At 38.7% G+C, this 21,041-nt stretch overlaps 1 protein-coding gene across 5 annotated transcripts in view; it reads right to left on the bottom strand.

Annotated features, from left to right (window-relative positions):
• UBR2 (ubiquitin protein ligase E3 component n-recognin 2) overlaps nucleotides 1–21,041 on the bottom strand; it is a 129,231-nt gene that overhangs the window by 34,588 nt on the left and 73,602 nt on the right. For all 5 annotated transcript variants that reach the window (XM_049892205.1, XM_049892216.1, XM_049892227.1 and 2 more), the window contains 12 exons: nucleotides 19,838–19,960; nucleotides 19,649–19,712; nucleotides 18,134–18,258; nucleotides 15,899–15,951; nucleotides 13,695–13,797; nucleotides 12,870–12,918; nucleotides 12,199–12,353; nucleotides 10,828–10,930; nucleotides 6,881–6,990; nucleotides 6,687–6,770; nucleotides 6,184–6,362; nucleotides 5,467–5,666 (listed from right to left, as the gene is read on the bottom strand). In XM_049892205.1, the coding sequence (XP_049748162.1) occupies nucleotides 5,467–5,666; nucleotides 6,184–6,362; nucleotides 6,687–6,770; nucleotides 6,881–6,990; nucleotides 10,828–10,930; nucleotides 12,199–12,353; nucleotides 12,870–12,918; nucleotides 13,695–13,797; nucleotides 15,899–15,951; nucleotides 18,134–18,258; nucleotides 19,649–19,712; nucleotides 19,838–19,960 (1,348 nt within the window). The remainder of the gene's footprint in view (nucleotides 1–5,466; nucleotides 5,667–6,183; nucleotides 6,363–6,686; nucleotides 6,771–6,880; nucleotides 6,991–10,827; nucleotides 10,931–12,198; nucleotides 12,354–12,869; nucleotides 12,919–13,694; nucleotides 13,798–15,898; nucleotides 15,952–18,133; nucleotides 18,259–19,648; nucleotides 19,713–19,837; nucleotides 19,961–21,041) is intronic.

The following is a 21,041-nucleotide window of genomic DNA, read 5'->3' as shown; positions in this document are numbered from 1 at the left end:
TGGGATAAAGACCCAGTCCTTTGCCCTAATTCAGGACAACTCCGAATGGGCATCTAACTCCAGAGCTCTCCCTGGAGTTGGCTGAGGCCTCTTGGGGACTGCATTATAGCTCAATTTCTCTCTTCACTCAAATCTACTTCTTCTCCAATCCATAGATCTTAATCCCAAGACTTTCCCCAATAAATGTCCTGCACAGTAATGTCTATCTTAAAGAATGTGCTCTCTGGCAGACCCTATTGGTGATGGTATCACTATTCTAAATAATAATCTGGCTCAAGGACTGCTTCTGACATAGGTAACTGATACCGTTGTTTTCAAGGGTCTCTACCCTGACTCTATCATTTCTGTAAGTAACAGTAATTAGTTGCTTCAGTGTGACAAAAAATTGTTAGGGCTTTACCAGTTTGTTAAAAAACGAGAACGATCATTAAGAACCAAAGTGTGACAGTTAAGGTTGTATGTCAACTTGGCTGGGCTATGATTCTCAGTGGTTTGGAAGTTATGATGGAGTTTGGCAGTTATGTAACAACGTAATCAACTCCATGATGAAATCTGCTATGAGCAGGCAGTACATAAATGGATGTTCCAGCAAGGCTCTCGCCCTGGATCCTGTATCTGGGTCAGTTATCATCTGATTTCTGATTTTTAGGGACCTGAGCTACCAGCTTACCTGTTAATCTTGGGAATCGTCAGCCTCTGCCACCTGTGAGCCAGGAACCTGCTGCCTGCCAATCTGGGTTCCTCAGCCCCTGCAGCTGTGAGTCGGGAGAAGCCCCGCCCCCGCCAGCCTGATGCCTGACCCATGGATTTGGGACTTGCCAGCCTCTATAACCACGTGTGCCATTTCCTTGAGATAAATCTCTCTCTCTCTACACATCACTGGTTTTGCTTCTCTAGAGAACCCAGCCTAAGACATTTGGTACCAAGAGTGGTTCTAGAGAACCAAAATTGTAAAGATGAATTTTGTAAATTAGTTCTCAAGTCTGGTTAGTCTTAAAGATAATTGATGACTCTGCTTCCCGTAGTAAAGAGAGCACCGCTAACCCATGCCATGAGGTAGCAAATTATCACCACCAACAGATCAAGTACTGGAGAGAGGCAAGGCTCTGGGTGACTGTATGTTTGACACTCTTCTACAATTTCACCAGAATGAGAAGTATAAGGAAGCTGGTTGGTCCTACTTTTGCTAGACAGTGGTGAAAGAAGATATGCTCAGGGCTTCAGAGTCACAGCTCAAGCACCATATAAAAGACCTCAAAGTTGCCACTTGCTCCCTGAAAGAAAGCCTTACTTCTTATAGTGAGAGAGCGAAAACTGCCTAAAACCAAACCCAGAATCTTATTTTAAGAGTGGCTGAATTAATGGTGTGTAAAGTTAAACCAAGGGTAAACCAAGGGTATTGATTGCGAAGAAATGGGATCCTGAAACTTGGGATGAGGACACAATGGGCAGATAATCAGGAACCTGGGAACCCAGAGCACCTAAATTCTATTGAATCACTCCTGCCAACAGAATCAGCCCTCTCACTCCCATATGAAGAGATTACTCCACCTTTGTCTGCTAAGCCACCCTTTCCAGTAAAACCATTAGCCCTCTACCCCCATTTGATCAGATTAACTCAGCTGTGTCTGAAGAGCCCTTGTCTGAGTCATTGCCTGGGGAATTGCAGGAGAGAGATGCCTTACCAGATGTTGCTGAATGTTCTCAGAACACATCCTCACCCCTCATTTTTGCTTCTAGACCTATAACTAGACTTAAGTTCTAGCAAGCTCCAAAGGGTGAAATACAAAGTGTGACCCAAAAAGAGGTATGCTACACTCCAAAAGTACTGCTTGACTTTTCTAACATGTACAAACAGAAACCTGGGGAATATGTATGGGAATGGATATTAAGGGTGTGGGATAATGGTGCAAAGAACATAAAATTGGATCAGTCTGAGTATATGGATACGGCCCAACTAAGCACAGATTCTTCATTTGATGTTTCAGCTTGAAAGCGGAAAACACTAAACGAAAAAGGACCTAATAGTTTACTTGGTTGGTTTGCTGAAGCATGGATTATGTGGTGGCCTACACTAAATGGAGGTGAAGAAGCAGACCTGCCCTGGTATACTGTAGAAGAAAGTATCCAAATGCTTAGAGAAATTGGCATGTTAGACTGGATTTATCAGGGTCATGTGGTGGCACTCAATTGACAAAGACAAGGTGGGCTTGTTTACTGTAACGGACAGTGGAGTCAAAGCAGTAATCAGAGTAGTCTAACTCATGGTGGACTTTTGACGCTGGCTACTTAAGTCATGGTGTCACTAGGAGTGAAACAGATGGAAAATCTACTAAATATTTACTTGATCTGTACAAGTGGAAGAATTCTAGGTCAAGCAAACACAGCCTAACTTGAGTAGTGAGAGTAGAGAGTCATGCTCCTCAATCAATTTCCAGACTTCAGTCAGTTTACAGACTTACAACCCACTGAATGAAGGGGAGGCTGGGTCCCCTTGAGAAACGACCCCACTGCACTTCCAAAAGCTTATACTGTTAATCTTTCTTCAAGCCTTCCCCAAAGGGATCTACAGCCCTTCACAAGTGACTGTTCACTGGGGAAAAGGAAATAATCAGATCTTTCAGGGACTACTAGACACTGGTTCTGAATTGACACTAATTCCATCAGACTTAAAACATCACTGTGGCCTACCAGTCAGAGTGGGGGGCATAGGAAGGTCAGGTTATTATGGAGTCTTAGCTCACGTCTAACTCATAGTGGGTCCAGTGGGCTTCCGAAGTAATCCTGTAGTATCAGGTCCAGAATACATAATTGAAGTAAACATACTCAGCAATTGGCAGAACCCCCACCATGAATCCCTGACATGGGCTATTATGGTGCGAAAGGCTAAGTGGAAGCCATTAGAACTGCCCCTACCTAGGAAAATAGTAAACCAAAAGCAATACTGTGTTCGTGGAGGGACTGCAGAAATTAGTGCCACCATCAAGGACTTGAAGGATGCAGGGGTGGTAATTCCCACCACATCCCTATTCAGTTTGCCTATTTGGCCTATACAAAAAACAGATGGACCTTGGAGAATAACAGTGGATTACTGAAAACTTAACCAGGTGGTGACTCCAGTTGCAGCTGCTATTCCAGATGAAGTTTCATTGCTTCAGCAAATTAATACATCTCCTGGTACCTGGTATGCAGCTATTGATCTGGTTAATGCCTTTTTCTCCATATCTGTTTCAAAGGACCACTAGAAGCAGTTTGCCTTCAGCTGGCAAGGCCAGCAATATACCTTCACTGTCCTACCTCAGGCGTACATCAACTCTCCATCCCTATTCATAACTTAGTCTGCAGGAACCTTGACAGCCTTTCCCTTCCACAAGATGTCACACTGGTCCATTACATTGATGACATTATGCTGATTGGACCTAGTCAGGAAGAAGTATCAATGTTTCTAGACTTACTGCTAAGACATTTGCGTGCTAGAGGGTGGGAAATTAACCCGACAAAATTCAGGCACCTTCCACCTCAGTGAAATTTCTAGGGGTCTAGTGGTGTAGGGTATGCTGAGATAGTCCTTCTAAAGTGAAGGATAAGTTGTTGCATCTGGCCCCTTCTACAACTAAAAAGGAGGCACAATCCCTGGTGGGCCTCTTTGGATTCTGAGGCAGCATATGCCTCGTGTGGATGTGCTACTCCAGCCTATTTATCAAGGGTCTTGAAAAGCTGCTAGTTTTGAGTGGGGCCCAGAACAAGAGAAGGCTCTGCAACAGGTTCAGGCTGCCGTGCAAGCCACTCAGCCACTTAGGCCATATGATCCAGCCGATCCAGAGGTGCTTGAAGTGTTGGTGGCAGATAAGCGTTGCTTTCTGGAGTCTCTGGCAGGCCCTTATTGGTGAATCACAGCGCAGACCCTGAGGATTTTGGAGCAAAGCCCTCCCGTCATCTACAGATAACTACTCTTCTTTTGAGAAACAGCTTTTGGCTCGTGACTGGGCCTTAGTAGAGACTGAATGCTTAACCATGGACCACTAAGTCACCAGGCATCCTGAGCTGCCCATCACTGATTCTACTGAACTGGAAATTAAGAATGCCACCCAGCCACTTTGGGCACTTTGGGCTCCTTATGTTTCTGGATCAACAGGCAAAGAATGGAGCTACAACACTGACTGGTGTGTCTGACCCTGATTACCAAGAGGAAACTGAATTGATATTACATAATGGAGATAGAGAAAAGTATACCTGGAACACTGGAGATACCCTAGGACACTTCTTAGTACTACCATGCCCTGGATTAAATTCAACGGAAAACTACAGCAACCCAATTCCAACATCACTTCAGGAATGAAGGTTTGGGTCATTCCACCAGGCAAAGAACCACGGCCACTGAGGTGCTTGCTGAAAGTAAAGGAAATATGGAACGGGTGGTGGAAGAAGGCAGTTTTAAATACCAGTAACAACCACACGATCAGCTGCAGAAATGAGGACTGTATTTGTTATGAGTTACTTCTTCCTTGTATATGGTGCATGAAATATTTTCATTTTCTTCACTTATAAAATATAAGATGTAAACAGGGCTAGTGTGTTTTCAGTTGTATATGTTTAAATTGTATCATGTTACATGCAAGTATGACTTCATAACTGTCTTTATTTAGAGATTACATATGGTTTAAGGAGAGGTGTCCAGGTGCCCAGTTGACAAGGTATGGTGGTTAAGGTTGTATGTCAACTTGGCCAGGCCATGACTCTCAGTGGTTTGGCAGTTTTATGATGTAGTTTGACCATTACATAATGACGTAAGCAACTCCATGATGAAATCTGCTATAAGTAACCAATCAGTTGAAAGGGGGTTTCCTTAGGAATGTGGCCTGCCTCAGTGTATAAACTGATGTTCCAGCAGGCTCTCGCTCTGGATCCTGTATCTGGCTCAGTCATCGCCTGACCTCTGGCTCTTGGGACTTGAGCTAGCAGCTTACCTGTCAATCTTGGGATTCCTTGGCCTGCGCAGCCTGCTGTCTGACCTGCCGATCTTGGGTTCGTCAGTCCCTGCAGCTACGTGAGTCAGGAGAAGCCTCCAGTCTGAAACCTGACTCACGGATTTGTGACTTGCCAGCCTCTACAACCGTGTGAGCCATTTCCTTGAGATAAATCTCTCTCTCTATATATATACATACGCTTCACTGGTTTTGCTTCTCTAGAGAACCCAGCCTAAGACACAAAGTATGTTAATGTTATATCACAAAGAAAAGCTTTTCTTTGAATCTCTGCTATTTATCAGTGTACGGTTCAAGCATAATACTTAATTTCCTGAGTGTTTCCACATCTGCGAAGTGGAGGAAATACGTAAGATACAATTCTTGCCTAAGATATCAACAAGCTTATGGAATTATTAATAAATAACATCTCTGTATATCACCAATGCACCAGATGGCAGTCATTATTATTAGAGAAGACAAGGATCTAGCTATGACTTACCTGGATCCTGAATGAATTTACTTCTGTTTTTTGACAATACAGTTGATCTTTGAATAAATGCTGCCAAGACCATTGCCCTACTTTCCACCTTAACCTCTTGCTCTTCTTGACACAATATACAGGTAATAAACTGTCTCTGTTCAGGGACCCGTGTTTGTGCTGGGCCCAATGCTGTAAGGGTCATATCTGAAGCCACAGGGCTGCAATAAAAAGATTATGAATAGAATGATTCTAAGCAGTTTCTATAAAACATAACATATATAACATATTATATATATATAAATATATAACATTAATCATAAAACAGTAGATCCCATGTATGTATATACTTAACAGATATGGTTTTGATGGCCTGAGTTGTCAAAAGTCTCTCATATGTATCAAGACCATCTCTTGTAATCCTCACAGCAATCTAATATGGAACACAGAAGCCAAATACTCAATTAACTGAGCTTAATGAACTCATTCTTTCATGAATGTCAAGGGTCTTATGTGTAACATAAGTATACACATGAATTGCCTTATCTGTAGTCAGAGATATGCTCATAAACATATACTAAGAAAGTCAAGATTTCTAAGCTTAATTCCTCCAAGTGAAGGTCACAAAATTCACCTATCAAGTTTACTAAATTACTTTAGGCTTAAAAGTACACTTATAAAGAAAAAAAGCAAAATCACCCCTAGTTGAATGATTCAAAAATTATTATTAAGTTTTACCTATGATCAAAAACAGCAGAGGGAGAGGCATCCAGGTCTAATGTCTGCTGGAAGAGTTCTCTGTTCTCATCAATAAAGTGCCGCTGCATCTCCGACATCTGGGCCATGATCTTTTCTCTGCGCAGTCTGGCAATCTCGGCTTTTCTCTTCCTCTCAGCTTTGTCTTTGTCTCTTGAATTCTGAAATTATGCTTCATTCAATTAGACCATTAGATGTTAAATGAACATCTTTTTACCAAAGCAGAAATATATTATTGATAACTACACATTAATTAAAAACTACTTAACACTCTCACTTAAACAAGACTTCTTAATTAATCTCACATGTTCAAAAAAAAAAGGGGAAAACCAAAAAAACTGCTACAACAAATAAGTAGTGGCATGTTTCTTGACATTTAAACGTTTGTGAATAGTATCAACTATTAACTTAATGCAGATAAATTAAATTTGTTTATAATGAGCTTGCTACAATTTTTCAGTATTACCACACTTTATTTCTTATACCTCTTCCATTATAGCTCCTCCTCCTGTCTCTGCCACAGGACTGGTAGATGAACTCTCCCTCACCTTCTTAATAGCATTAAAAGTCTACCAAAAAAAAAAAAAAGACTCAGTTATCCCGAAGCTATAAAACATTATCAAAATGTATAAATAACAAATATTTCTCACAGAAGGCAGAACAATGCAGGAAATTTTACCTTCAATATCCACCTAATCATGTCTTTGTGCACTTCTAGGTAGGGAGCATTTTGTAGTGTTTCCAGCATAGCTAGTATGCTAGGAGAGTTGTTTGGTGCTTCACCAGGTCCTACGGTGGAAAAATAAAAGGCATAATAACAGCAGCTAACTCTTCACAGTGCTTAAGTCTATGCACAAGAAGATAAATGGAGTTGTTTATAACTTTTATTGGCCATCACTTGATTACAGCTCTAATTATTAGAGATTTTCAATACTTCTCAAGAATGCAACACATATTTGTACTTTACAAGCAAGCTGTTAACAAATGTGGTGCTTTAAGCATTTGAAACTTGCTTCTCATACCAAATGATAATTTTAACATATCCTCTAGCAAAATCAAATAAAAAACCAGCTAAAAAACTAGTCTACCTGAGATCTTACAAGCCTAAGAAAATGAATTAGGATTATAGGAATGCATTTAAAATACATTTGTTCGCTTCGCACTTTTAATAAAAGCTAGATTTAAAATAACTTCCTTAAGAATTTTTTTGAGAAAAAGATAAATGTCAAGTCCATGTTCTCAAGGGTACATTTATTAAATCCAGTTTCACAGTCGGAAGTGCTCCATCATAGAATTTCTCGATTTAAGCGCAACTATTCTGGCAAAATCTTCCTCTTCCCTAAGAGGGGAGGAGATTTAACTTATGTGATCTTTAATATCCTTCCAGAATTAAAATTCTGTGGCTGTTAATCAGGAGTTTGACTCTGGAAAGGGGAAGGTTCCCCGCCCCCCAAATATATATATATGTATGTATATATCACACACATACATAGAGGGTCTTAAGTACATAAAATGTTTAAAGAGAAATAATCGGAATGTCCAGAAAAAATGATGCTTGTTTAAAAAAAAAAAGAGAGTGAGTGAGAGAGAACCTGAGATCTTGTGGGTTCAGTGAAAAAAATTAGGGAGTTTTCGGTGTGGTTATCCTAAAGTAAACACCCTGGATACAGAGAAAGCAAAAGACACAATGGCCCACAGAAATAATGACCGAGGAAAAGGCTGGCACCCAAGAATATAGCCTTCAGGGGGTGTCATGGATTGTGTCCTCCCAAAATATGTGTCAGCTTGGTCAGGCCATATTTCTAGTATTGTGTGGTTGTCTTCCGTTCTGTGATTGTAATCTTATGTCAAAGAGGATTCGGGTGGGATTGTAACCCCCTTACTAAGGTCACATCCCTGATCCAATGTAACGTGATTTTCCCTAGGGTGTGGCCTGTACCACCTTTTATCTTATAAAACAAAGCAGGGCAGGGAGCACAGGGTGTCCTTTGGACCCAGGGTCCCTGTGTAGAGAAGCTTCTAATCCAGACGAAGATTGATGAGAAGGACCTTCCCCCAGAGCTGAAAGACAGAGAGAAAGCCTTCTGGAGCTGACACCCTGAATTTGGACTTCTAGCCTACTTTACTATGAGGAAATAAATATCTCTTTGTGAAGGCCATCCACTTGGGGTATTTGTTAGAACAGCGCTAGATGACTAAGAATTTGGTGCTGAGAGAGTGGGGTGCTGCTCTAACAGATACGTTAAATGTGGAAGCAGTTTTGAAACTGTGAATGGATAGAGGACCTCCAGCAGCAGTACTAGACAAGCGCCAGGCAGCGCTGGAGCCGACCCATGGGGCTGAGTGCCTTCCAGATGAAGTTTACTGGCGGAGTAGGGTGCCCCTAAGCACTTATCGGTAGAGTTACGGAGCTCTGGAACACTTGCCCCAGCAGGGCTGATGTGGACATGAGGCCTGAGGGGCCTACTAGAGACAAGGAATACAGGAAGCTGAGTTGCCTCAGTCTCAAACGGTATGGCCACGACTTCTGGGGTTTCAAAGGGTGGAGCCGCGGCCTCTGGTGTTCCTAAGGGTGGAGTCGTCACTCAGATGGACTAGGAGAACGGTGAGCCTAAAGCCGAGGGAGCCGTAGATAGCCAGCCTTTCTTCCTAGTCCATCTTAGACTGGAAACTCAGCTGAAACTTTTCAGCATCATAACAGCATGCAAGCCTCCACTGACAGACGAGTGGTGCCTGCTCATGAGGTGCTTCAGCCAGGAAGGAATCATGGAATTAGAAAATCACTAGTTTACAAGCCCCAGTGGAATAACTGATTCAGAAAGGATCATGAATGAGTGCTAAAGTGACTAAGGTAAAAAAGTTGCTGGAGAATAGGATACTTTGCAGTGCCAAAACATCACCCCACAGACTAAGTGCTAAGTGAAATAGATCAATGGGGCGATCCAGTGGTCACCACTGAACCAAGTGATCATACTTGGGTCACAAATAGCGGGACATCCTGTCATTATGTGTCTCCTGATGTCATACAATATGAAGGACTCAGCATCACCTATAAAGTATTCTTCCCAAATTTGTTTAACTGAATTTAATCAAGCTCTTGACTAATTTTCCAGTGTATAGGAAATATAGGGGATAAAAGAAAAAGTTAAACACCACCACAAGGCAACAATAAGTAAAACCCAAAATGTGAGCTATTTTATACGGAAACTAGTCTGGGCTTTTCAAAAACACAATTCCTTAAAAAAAAATGAAGTTGGAGAGACTGGAGATTAAAAGAGACATATCTAACAACAGTGTATTTTTCTTACCAGGATTTTTGGGACAACTGGGAAAACCAGAGCGTGACTAGATTTGGGGTATTACTGCTAATTTTCTTAGGCGTGATGATAGTACAGGCAGTCCCTGACTATTGACAGGGTTTTGTTCCAACAACTCCACTGTAAATCGGTTCTGACAAAAGTCAAATACCTCATTTCAGATTAACAGCTGATGCTTCTTACGGTACAAAACGCTGAATAAGATCATGCTCTAGGCCTGGTGTACAATAAAGTTGGCGCCAGTGTTGCAACAGCGCAGTTAGAGTTGTAATGGCTGTCACGTGCATGTGCAGTTCAACTCTCCTATGTCGTTAGAGTTGAACATTGCCCAATTTCTATCCGCTGTGACTCTCAATACTGACTTCACTGCAGACCAGGCCATAGCCTGCTGTACGCAAGTGCTGTGAACAGTAAATCACAGAACTGAACATCTGGGAGTGAAGATCTGAGACAGGTAACATCAACACATTATGTGCTGCATAACTGTAAGTAGTACGTATTACTAGTGATAAAATGTACAAACAACAAAAAAAAGTCACACGGTTGTTAAGTCTGGCTTGTCGTAACTCGAATATTTTGTAAGTTGGGGACTACATGTATTGTGGGATGTTGGACAATGTCTTTCTTAGGAGGGAAATGCTTAATTATTAGAGGTGAGATGTTACGATGTCTACAACAAATCGTTCAAAAAGTGTACAAGTATAAATGCAAACAGACCAAAATATTAACTACTGAATCTAGGTTTACTGTCCTACTTTTTCAACTTGTCTATCTGACTCGACGGCACTGGGTTTTTTTTTTATATGTTTAAAATTTTCAAAATAAAAAGTTAAAGAAAACCACCTTGGCCCTCTACAAAAAGTCACATTATTTTATAGAAAATAATATACAATGATAATCTAATCCCCCATAGCTAATTTTCTTATCTTCAATACCGAAGAATCTTACATTTTTATATGCTAACAGCAAAAATTTAAAGGCGAAATCCTGATAGCATATTTTATGTCTTAAGAAGTATATCCTAGAATTCAAATATATGTGTTATATCCATTTCAAACTAAGGACTCCTCATTATTTTTGCTGTTTATGAATTAAATATATGTATTTTAAGTATGTGCAGGCCCCAGGTAACTTTATAAAAATACATTAGCATCTGATATAGTACCTTTAATCAGAGATGTATACTTACAGCCTCAAATATCTGGAGTCAATAGAGCTCATTTAGAATCTATTATGATCAAATAAAACAGGTTGCATTACATGTTTAAAATCACATCTTGAGTGAACTTAGTAAAGGGTATATACATACTAGATATCTTCTGAGAGAAGGTAAATGTTACTACATGCCCTTCTGCGACATTCTCTAAATGCTGTTTTTCTTCTCGTAGCGCCATTCCAATTAAATGCAACACCTCAAATAAAACACATTTTGTAACCTTTAGTAAAAAAAAAAATCAAGTGTATATCTTTACAGGAAATAACAAAAAGAAAATTAATTCACTATTGAAGAAGGAGAAATCAAACTATTAAAGACAAAGAGCAACAAAAAACAATTCAAGCTAGGAACTTACAGAATTCTCAGCAAGGAAAACAAAAAATCCTATCTCAGCTAGCAAGAAAACTCAATCGCTAATTCTTAAGATAAGCTAAAATTACCACTAGATAATGGCCTGTGATTCATGTAATACACAAGGCTTCCGTTTTACTGCGTATCAGTGGCCAGTTACAGAGCTGAAAGTCTCCACCATATAATAATCTAGTCTATGATACTGACTAAAGAGTACATCTTAAATTTAGTCAGGCTAAATTAAGACAGACATTTTTATCTCTACAGCAACACAGTTTATAAGGATGTTTATAGTTCTTCAGTATATCTCACAAAAAATTCCTCACAAGGCTTAAATACACACACACACACACACACACACACACACACACACACACACACAAACTATATCGAATCCATCAGCATTTTTTTTTTTGCTTTTATCCTGCTCTTCGATTTTGAAAGATACATGTGTCTGGTGTCTGTATCCTTCCCTCCATATTAGGCTATTCTGGTTCTCAGAAGCCTGAATGACAAAAAGCGAATGTAAACAAAGAATAAACTCTGTTCACCCTTTCTCCCATCACTTTCCACAAATCTTTTGCTATCATAATACCGATATTCTCTATAGTGCACCACAGCTCCATGGAAAGGGGTGTAATTATACACATAGTATAGCCAAAGAAATACCTCAGTCTGCTGATAAAATGGAAAGAATAGTAGCTTTGGGGGAAGGCTGGCCTGTGCTTGAATCCTGGCTTTCCTGCTTTTAAGCTACACACCCTCAAGGAAGCCCTCTGAGCCTACTTTATCATCTTTAAAACAGAAAAAACACCTTCTCTCTAGAAATATCAAAGTACTGCGTATACAAAGACAGATCAGGACCAACTGATGAGCAGTGAGACAGACTAAAATGGGACTGAACCAATCATAACAACGTGGCATAAAAAAAATTTGTCACGCACTCATTCTCACTGCTAGACACAAAAGCAGTAACAATATACTATGTATTTCAAATTAAGGTAATAGTGTACATTTTTGTCCTAAATTATCTTTGTACAGATACTGAGAAGAGTATTCTGGCTTTTACTACAAAAGCACTAAAATACAAATAATAAATGTCTGCAAACTTACCCTTTGCAGCATGGACTCTGACCAGGCATATCCATTATGCTCTACGGCCCACTGCAGGATTGTTCCCATGATGCACAACATGACATCTGATTGCAAAATGTTAACCAGGCTTTCAAACAAGGGGCAGAATGGAGGCAACACTGGAGGTGGAAGTGCTGAAAATAAAGCTATTATTGGTTTCTTTTGTAGATCATGCATATAAAAAACCCATCCCTTTGTTAGATACTTTTGATAGTCTATCACTCAAAGAATATTCATTAACAAACATCTAATACCTATATTTTACCTTCTCAAGGTCAATGACCTTCTCAAGGTCAGATACATAAAAAGTTACATAAACAGCAGAAGTACAAAGGAAAGCCTTTTTCCCCCTAGAAATGTCTTACAACCTAAAATAAAACCATTAACCCAAAGGTGAATCAGTACAGACCACTTTTATATTAGCGTATTTATTATTCCTTTGAATAAGGAGAGTGTTCACTTTGAGAGCTTATATTTAAATCTTTTACTTCACCAAGGATATTCATCATGATAACAGTCGATAGAAAAAAATGTTTTTAAAAATGGTCTTATATACAATTGCTGGCACAGCAGTCTTGTTACTCTTACCTTACTGTAAAATAAGCAAAATAGACTGACGTGAGATTTTTGAAAAAAGAATTTAAAAATACCTGTATCTTCCCTATTTTGTCTTTTCAATTTCCGTTGAGCTTCTTCTGCCTGATAAAAAGAAAGTTATTTGGATTAGAAATTATTAATACAAACAACTTAATATCCTATACTAGTGAAGTAAATCAATCTTTGCTATGTTATATTCTGATTTTGGATTTTCATTCTTAATGTTGCAGTCCCTCCAATATAGACATCAACATTAATTTTTTTTCTACTAAAAGAAGTAAAAAATGAGTTATCTGTTGCACTGAAATGCAGGAGAGACACGTACATACCCAAATAAAAAATCTTATTTAGACCTGAGATCTATGAGCATCAAAAATTAAACAAGAGCTTTACTAAAAAAGGGTTTTAAGAGAAGACTGCTAAAAGTCAAAATTTGCCTACCTAAGATTATAACTCCATAAACCTCTATGTGTATAAAATGGGTTAACCAGTTACAATAAAGGTTTAGAACCAGTTTTCAAAAATCAATAAAATAATACAATTATATATGTGTGGGTCTTGGGAGAAAAGAACTGGCAGTCTGCCTAGCAAATCCTATGGGGCAGTTCTATTCTGTCCTATAGGGTTGCTATGAGTCGGAATCAACTGGATGGCATACAACAACAACAAATGTATGTAATTATATAGATCTTATATACGTACACACAAAACACTGTTAGTGGTATTACAGGTAATTTGTATTTTCCTCATTTTTTTTTAAATTTTCCAAATTTTCTATAACAAAGATGATCCTTTTTCAATTTGCGTAAAATAGTAAAAGTTGTTCAGGAAAAAAAATTCTGCCCGCTCCCCAGTATACCTTCAACTTTCGCAATTACCTTGGACTGCTCTGCCCTTGAAAAGTGATAGAAATACAAGTTGAACTCTTTGGCACACTCTGGTTTCAGTTCATACATGCCTCGTCCTGTTAATCCCGGTTTCCTATGAAACAAAGGTCCTTCAAATATTATTACTAAAGTCACATGCTAATTTATGAGACAGTAATTAGATGTCAGAATAAGAAAGCAGACCTCTCATATACTGCTGGGGAGTGTATATTTTCCACAGGTTAACCTGGCAATCTAAATCCAAAGCTTTATCTAGCAAGTCTACTTTGAATGTATCCTACCTGGACAAGTAACTGAATGGTCACTAGAGGATCAACAATTTTAAAAGTCTAATAATAAGGGAATGGGTTACACAAATTACAACATCTCCAGACAATTAAACACTATTCAAAGTGATGTTAATCTCTACATTCCGACACACAAAGTTCTATTAAGTGGAAAAAAGCAGGTGACATTTTAGAAAAATATTTTCACAATTTTGTGGCTTCAAAAACCTTCACAGGCAAGTTATGAAACCCAGAAACCATAAAAGACAGAAAGATTTAAGTCCCATGAAAATTAAATTATGTGAAATGATACCATAAACAAAGTTGAAACTCAAGTGACAGTCTGGGGAGAAAATACTTGTTATGTATTTAATATTGTAAGAATTAATTTTTTAATATATGAAAAGGAAACCCTGGTGGTGTAGTGGTTAAGAGCTACCGCTGCTAACCAAAAGGTCGGCAGTTCGAATCCACCAGGAGCTCCTTGGAAACCCTATGGGACAGTTCCACCGTCCTATGGTGTTGCTATGAGTAGGACTCGACTTGACAGCTATGGGTAATATAGGAAAAAAGCCTATGGAATACTAAGATAGAGACAATCCTAAAGAAAAATGTACAAAAGTAGAGAAATGCAAACTGAAATAACAAGGTAACATTTCCTACCCATTGGATGTGTAGAAATTAAGAAGGCTATACATCTCAAGTGCTGGCCAAGATGCAGGGCACTCTCATACACTGCTAGTGTAAACTGATGACTTTTTTGGGGTGACACTTTGGAGGTATGTATCAAAATGTAACATGTGCCTTCCCTTTGATCTAACAAATCCTCAAAGAAATACTTTTACACATCAAAATATGTGATATATGTGCAAGGATATTCAATACTTCATTTATGATAGAGAAAATATGGAAACTTAAATATCCATCAAGTGGGAAGAGATTAAATACGGTACAGTACACGACTATGAAAAAAAAGAAAAAAGTAAACCTGCATGTCCTGACAAGGCGTATTAGATTGAAAAAAAAAAAAAAAGACACGAAGATATAGAAATACCCCCAAACCAAAAAACCAAATCCACTGCCATCCAGTCAGTTCAGACTCAGAGCAACCCTATAGAACAGAGTAGAAATGACCCTTAGGGTTTCCAGGGAGCAGCTGGTGGACGTGAACTGCTGACCTTCTGGTTAGCAGACAAGCTCCAGAAATATCCGCAATGAAGTTTAATTAAAAAAAGGCTACGGAACAGTAAATACAAAATGAATAAATTTTTTGCTAAAGTATGTATCTTTCTAGCCTCTTACATATACATATAGATGTAAGTGTTACAAGCACAGAAAAAAAGTTTAGAAAGATATATATCTAAATGTAATTGAAGTCAACGGGGAGCAGTTAAGATAATAAATTTTTTTTTTTTCTTTTTACTTTTCCGTATTTTCTTTAAAAGAACATATTGTCTTCACAATCAACAAAAAGACACTGCCACTGGAGTGGAGTAGGAAGCAAGAAAAAAGTAGGATTAAGCAACTGCCTCAACAACCTTAATGAGACAAACTAACGACTGGGCAACACAGTGGACACTAGAGAAGGAAGCATTTAGTCCACAATTTAGGTGCCACATTCAAATGGACACAAAGAAATCTGAAGAAAGCCCAATGCATTTACTTGGATCACCTGCTCAGTGAAACCATCAGCTATGAACCCTTACTGTAAATGTATCGAAAACCCTCATAAAGTTACTTTAAGTTATTGTTTGCAGGCCTAGATTACAAGAGTGAAATGTCAGTGAGAAATCTAATTTAGTTGTAAGTTTGAAAATATTTGTCACTCTCTGAAAGCAACAACTTCATGCTCAGTTCCAGCAAAGGAAACAATCTAAGAAAGGTGAATGTATAAAATACGGAATGTGAAATAATAGGAAGTAAGCTCACTTGAAATGGGCAACTGCTTCAATTACACTCTCCATGCCAGTTTCTTTGTTCTCCTAAAGATATAAGAAATAAGTGTGCTTTGTGTTAATAATTGCTAACACTCTGAGAACTATGTTTTTATCTCATTAACCCTCATAGCAACCTATGAAGTAGATATACTATTAGCCCTATTTTTACAGATGAGGATCCCATAGTAAACATGATTAATATACAATTAGGCAGATTATTTGGTAAGCTGACATTCATTCAGAATGCTATAATTAAAAAAAAAAAGTCACTACCATATAGAATCGAAATAACTATTTTCAAAAGAATTAAATGAAAATACAAAGTCTACATATAACATTTAAACAAAATATTATCTAAAATAGTTTTATCTTGTGAAATAGTTACACTAATTTCTTATCTAGTTTCAGTAAAACAGCATTTCCCAAATCATATTTCATTCATGACAAGATGTTAATAGGAATTTTGAATTCCTGTTTTAATAAAAATAAGTTCTGATAAAAAGCTTGGGAAATATGGTTTAAGAAAAGTTGCATATGTTCTTTTACTATAAGACTTCTCAGAGTCTTTATTTCGCTAAAGTAATTATGATTCTCCAAAAGGTAACATACTACAGAGTAATTCTAAAATATGTAACACACCACTAAGCTTTTCCCCAGGCTACCCATTTACTATCTTGTGTGTTCTACAGGACACAGATTGGGTGACTATATACCACCACCTTGTATAAACAGCTTTAAAAAGCTGTTTCAAATTTTATTCTTCCTTATCCTAAAAAAAGAAAAATAGTTGCTATTGAGTCAATTACGACTCACGACAACCCCGTATGGGTCAGAGTAGAACTGTGCTCCATGGGGTTTTCAGTGGCTGATTTTTTCGAAGTAGATCACCAGGTGTTTCTTCTGAGGTGCTCTGCGTAGATTCAAACTGCCAACCTTTGGGTTAGTAGCCAAGCGTGTTAATCGTTTGTGTCACCTAGGGACTCCTCTTATCCTAAAGCCTAGGGTAAATTATAATTGCTTCCTCATCTAAAAACTCAGAATTTCCTGCACTAAAAAAAGTACAAGCCATTTCATCTGAATAGATATTTGGAGATATTAAGAAATTATTAATTACTGTTAATTTTTTAGGTGCGATAATGGTACATGGGTTAAAAAAAATCCTTTATCATTTAGATCTGAGTTTCTCAACCTCAGCACCACTGACATTTTAGAGCACACAGTTCTTTGTTGTGGGAGGCTGTCCAGTGTATTACAAGATGTTCAGTTATCATTCCTGGCTTCTACCCACTAGATGCCAGGACCATCCTCCCTCACCCTGAGTAGTGACAATGAAAAATGTTTCCAAACATTGCCAAATGTACCCCTGGAAGGAAAAATCATACCCAGTTGAGAACCGCTATTTTAAATACATATAGCCCTATTTATAGATGAAATGACAAATCTGGTATTCTCTACAAAACAATCCAGTGAGTAGATGGGGGTTAGGTAAGGGTATAGATGATACAAGACTGGCCATCTGTTGAAGCTGGTGATGAGAACATGGAGTCTGTTATACTATATTTTCTATTTCTGTAGATGTTTGAAAATGTTAATAAAAAGGTTTTAAAAAGTATTATTATGCAACACATATAAGACAGGTTGCCAGCTCAGATTAAGAACTGTTACATTGAAAGTTTTGATCTGTGTTTCAATCTTGGGAAAACATTATCTTGAAAAGCCTCAATGAAAATAAAGTCCTTTACTAACTATTAAGTGTTGAGTTTCTGAAAAGCCCCAACGCTGAAAAATAGATGGCTGAGGAACTTAAGACCCAGAGAGGAAAAACAGTTGCAATTCAACCTACGAATGCTCTTGTGAATATTATTTTACACTCATTAAGATGAAACAGATGGCTCACCAAGGAGGAGAATCACTGAATGCTTGAGAAGGATAAGACTCAAAAACTGAGCAGGTATTTTCCCACTCCTTTCCCTCAACATGTTAAGTTACAAAGCACTATCTCTACTTGTGGCAGCTTCACACTAAGGGCCTTATAAAAATCCCTCTCTAACAGATACAGTAGTTCAGTTCTAAGAGCTGGGATTACTTTTCTTTTTTTGCCCCAGCATCCTTATCTCTTTCAAGGCTTCGGTGTAAAAGAGTCTATCTCTATTTTGCTTTGTATATACTAGACAGATAGGTATGAGAAGATTTTTAAAATTTTCTTTTTAAAAATGTAGGTACTTACATCTTCAGGTAAAGACTTTACCAATTCACTGTGAGCCATGGGTCTGATGCTCAACTGGTGGATAATCTCCCGCTTAATTTCATCTGCAGCATTTACCAGTCCAACTCCAGGACTAAATCTCTCTCCTGTCAATAATGAACAAGTATGTACATCGCATTTAACACAACCACAATACTTGAGTGGCATTACACTTATAAGTTATGCAACACAACGCATTTCTCTATATAATTCTGTCTGTGCAATGGGAAAGCGATGACTGGTCTGGCAACAAGCTACAGAGAGAGCAGCACTGATCACACTTCTGAGTCTCAGACACAACGGGTGAGTGCACACTTCAGGCAGTGGAGAGAAAGAACTCTGGCTGCTGCTTTAGAGGAACAGGATAGGAAGGTTGAGAAGGGATGAGAAGTAGTGAAAAACAATAGCCTGGAAAACTGGATTCACTCCATCTGCCACATGGTAGAGAGAGAGAGAGAGCCTCCCTTTCCTACTCTGTCTAGTGGCAAATAAGATATCACCTACTGACAGTAGTCAGGATTCTCTGCTCTATGGACTGTAGAGGGTCTAAAATAGGAAGGGAGGTGGGACAAGGCAAGGGATAAAAGAATGGGAAAGATGGGGGGAAAAATAGACTGGAAATACAGGCAACAAGAAAAGAAAGCTGTACCTATTAGCCATGTTGTTGTCAGGTGCCATCAAATTGACTGCATCTCGTAGTGACCCCAGTGACAGAGCAAAACTGCCCCATAAGCTTTTCTTGGCTGTAATCTTTACAGAAGCAGATCACCAGGTCTGATACTCAGTTTTATGGGAGGGGCATTAGAGCCATAGGTCTGATGCTTGATTGATGGATAATCTCCCTGTAGAGCTGCTGCGCGGGTCCCAACTGCCAGCCTTTCAGTTAGCATCCCAGTGCTTAACTGTTGTACCACCCGGGCTCCTTTCTATTAGCCATCGGTCTCCATTAAATAGGAATTGGGCTTCTGGTGGCGCAGTGGTTAAGAGCTCACCTGCTAACCAAAAGGTCAGCAGTTTGAGTCTACCAGCCACTCCCTGAAAACCTTATGGGGCAGTTCTACTCTGTCCTATAGGGTCATTATGAGTTGGAATCAACTTGATGGCAATAGGTTTTTTTTTTTTAATGTCACAAAGTCATTTTTGTATCACAAAACCATGGTGGGAAACAGAGCTAAAGCATAAAGTAACAGCGAATAGCTCTTAAATATCCTAATCCTTGCTTGATAAATTCTCCTGTCCCCATTTTCTCCCCCAAACTTAGAATCTTCTCGTTTATTCTGCTTCAGGAGCTGTACACCATCCTTTCTCCAAAGCGCCAAAGCACAATCACTCTGAACATTACAGTAACTAGACGGAGAAAAGATAGATACTCTAATTCCCCTTCCTTAAAACTGAGTATCAGCTCTAAACAAAAGAAACATAGTTTGGAAATTCTGAAGTATCTGCTACCACAGAAACCAATATAATTTATAAACATCTCAAGCAATCCGAACTTACCAACAAGCATTATAATGAGGTATAGCATCTCTTCTATTAGAGTATTGTTCTGCTGTACAACATCCTATAGCAAGCGGGGGAAGATAAAGTTCAGAGATAAGAATACGCATACTGCATCTCAAATAATTAACGTAACAACAAAATGAAAGGTGCTCCTTTGGTGATGTCTGTCGTTAGACGCGTCCCTACCTTGTGGGTAACCTCAGAGCTGAACCTTGTTCCGTAGTCTGGAGTGCTGAAAATCTGATAAAGCTCAAAGCGGCTCAGCATGATCATCAGGAAATGGTTTGGATCCATCATGGAGACACCTGTCTTTTTTTTTTTTTTTAAACGTTTGAGATAAAGGAAAAGGGGAAGGTCAAAAACGTTATTACACAATTAATGGTATTTTGTTTTGCACAACAGAAAGCAGTCTATTTATTCACCAATCCCAATAAAAGAAGGAAATCCATTTAGTCCCAATCTCTACTGTGTTAGGTGACAAGTGTGGGCAGGAATCTAAGCATGTAAAACCAAACCAAACCAAACCTGAATCCACACATCAGACTAACATGGACTATGAATTCTCTTTTTCTGTAATGCTTTAAAATAATGAATTTAGCTCCCAAGTTTTATTTCAGGGTTCTCTAATCACTGTCTGGTGTATGGGCTCTGAATGTAGTATGTCAATTAAGCTTCCAGTACTGCTTAATATACATATTAAACCTTTATCAAGAACTCTCAACCTATTTATTTATTTAATAATATTTTATTGTGTTTTTGGTGAAAGCTTACACAGCAAATTAGGTTTCCATTTGACAATTTCTACACAAACTGCTCAGTGACACTAGTTAACGTTTTTCGTAATGTGCCCACATCCTCTTTAACTGCATTCTCGTCGTTCTGTCTCCAGGACCCTAGTTTCCCTGCCACCTTATCGTCTCATCTTTGCTTTAGAGTAGCTGCTCACCTTTGGTCTTGTATAGACGGTTTTTTAATGGAACACTGTACTCCCAGATAATGTCCTTTGTTTTGTGTGCTGATCTGTTACTTCACTAAAAGGTGACTCTGGGATCAGTTTCGGCTCAAGATTTAAAAAGTGTCTGAAGGTAACAGTCTCATGCAGTCTTCTAGTCTCAACTGGTCCAGTAAGTCTGGACTTTCTAAGAATGTGAGTTCTGTTCCATGTTTTTCTCCCACTCTACCAGGGTCCATCTATTTTGACCCTGATCAGAATGGCTGGGAGCTGTACATCTACTTCTTCCAGTCTCAGGGTAGATGACGCTGTAGCTGCTGTCAACCTATTTTTTTATAGTAAACGCTATACTAGCAGAAGTGACAGTTTTTAAAATTAGTTTCGAGAGTCCTTAATTTCCCTTTAATTCCATTTGTATAAATTCTAAACTAACCTAGC

This window comes from Elephas maximus, chromosome 1 (genome assembly GCF_024166365.1).
Source record: "Elephas maximus indicus isolate mEleMax1 chromosome 1, mEleMax1 primary haplotype, whole genome shotgun sequence".
In the NCBI taxonomy this organism is placed as follows: Eukaryota; Metazoa; Chordata; class Mammalia; order Proboscidea; family Elephantidae; genus Elephas; species Elephas maximus.
The sequence above is the reverse complement of the archived record's forward strand: the minus strand, read 5'-3'. Positions and strand labels throughout refer to the sequence as shown.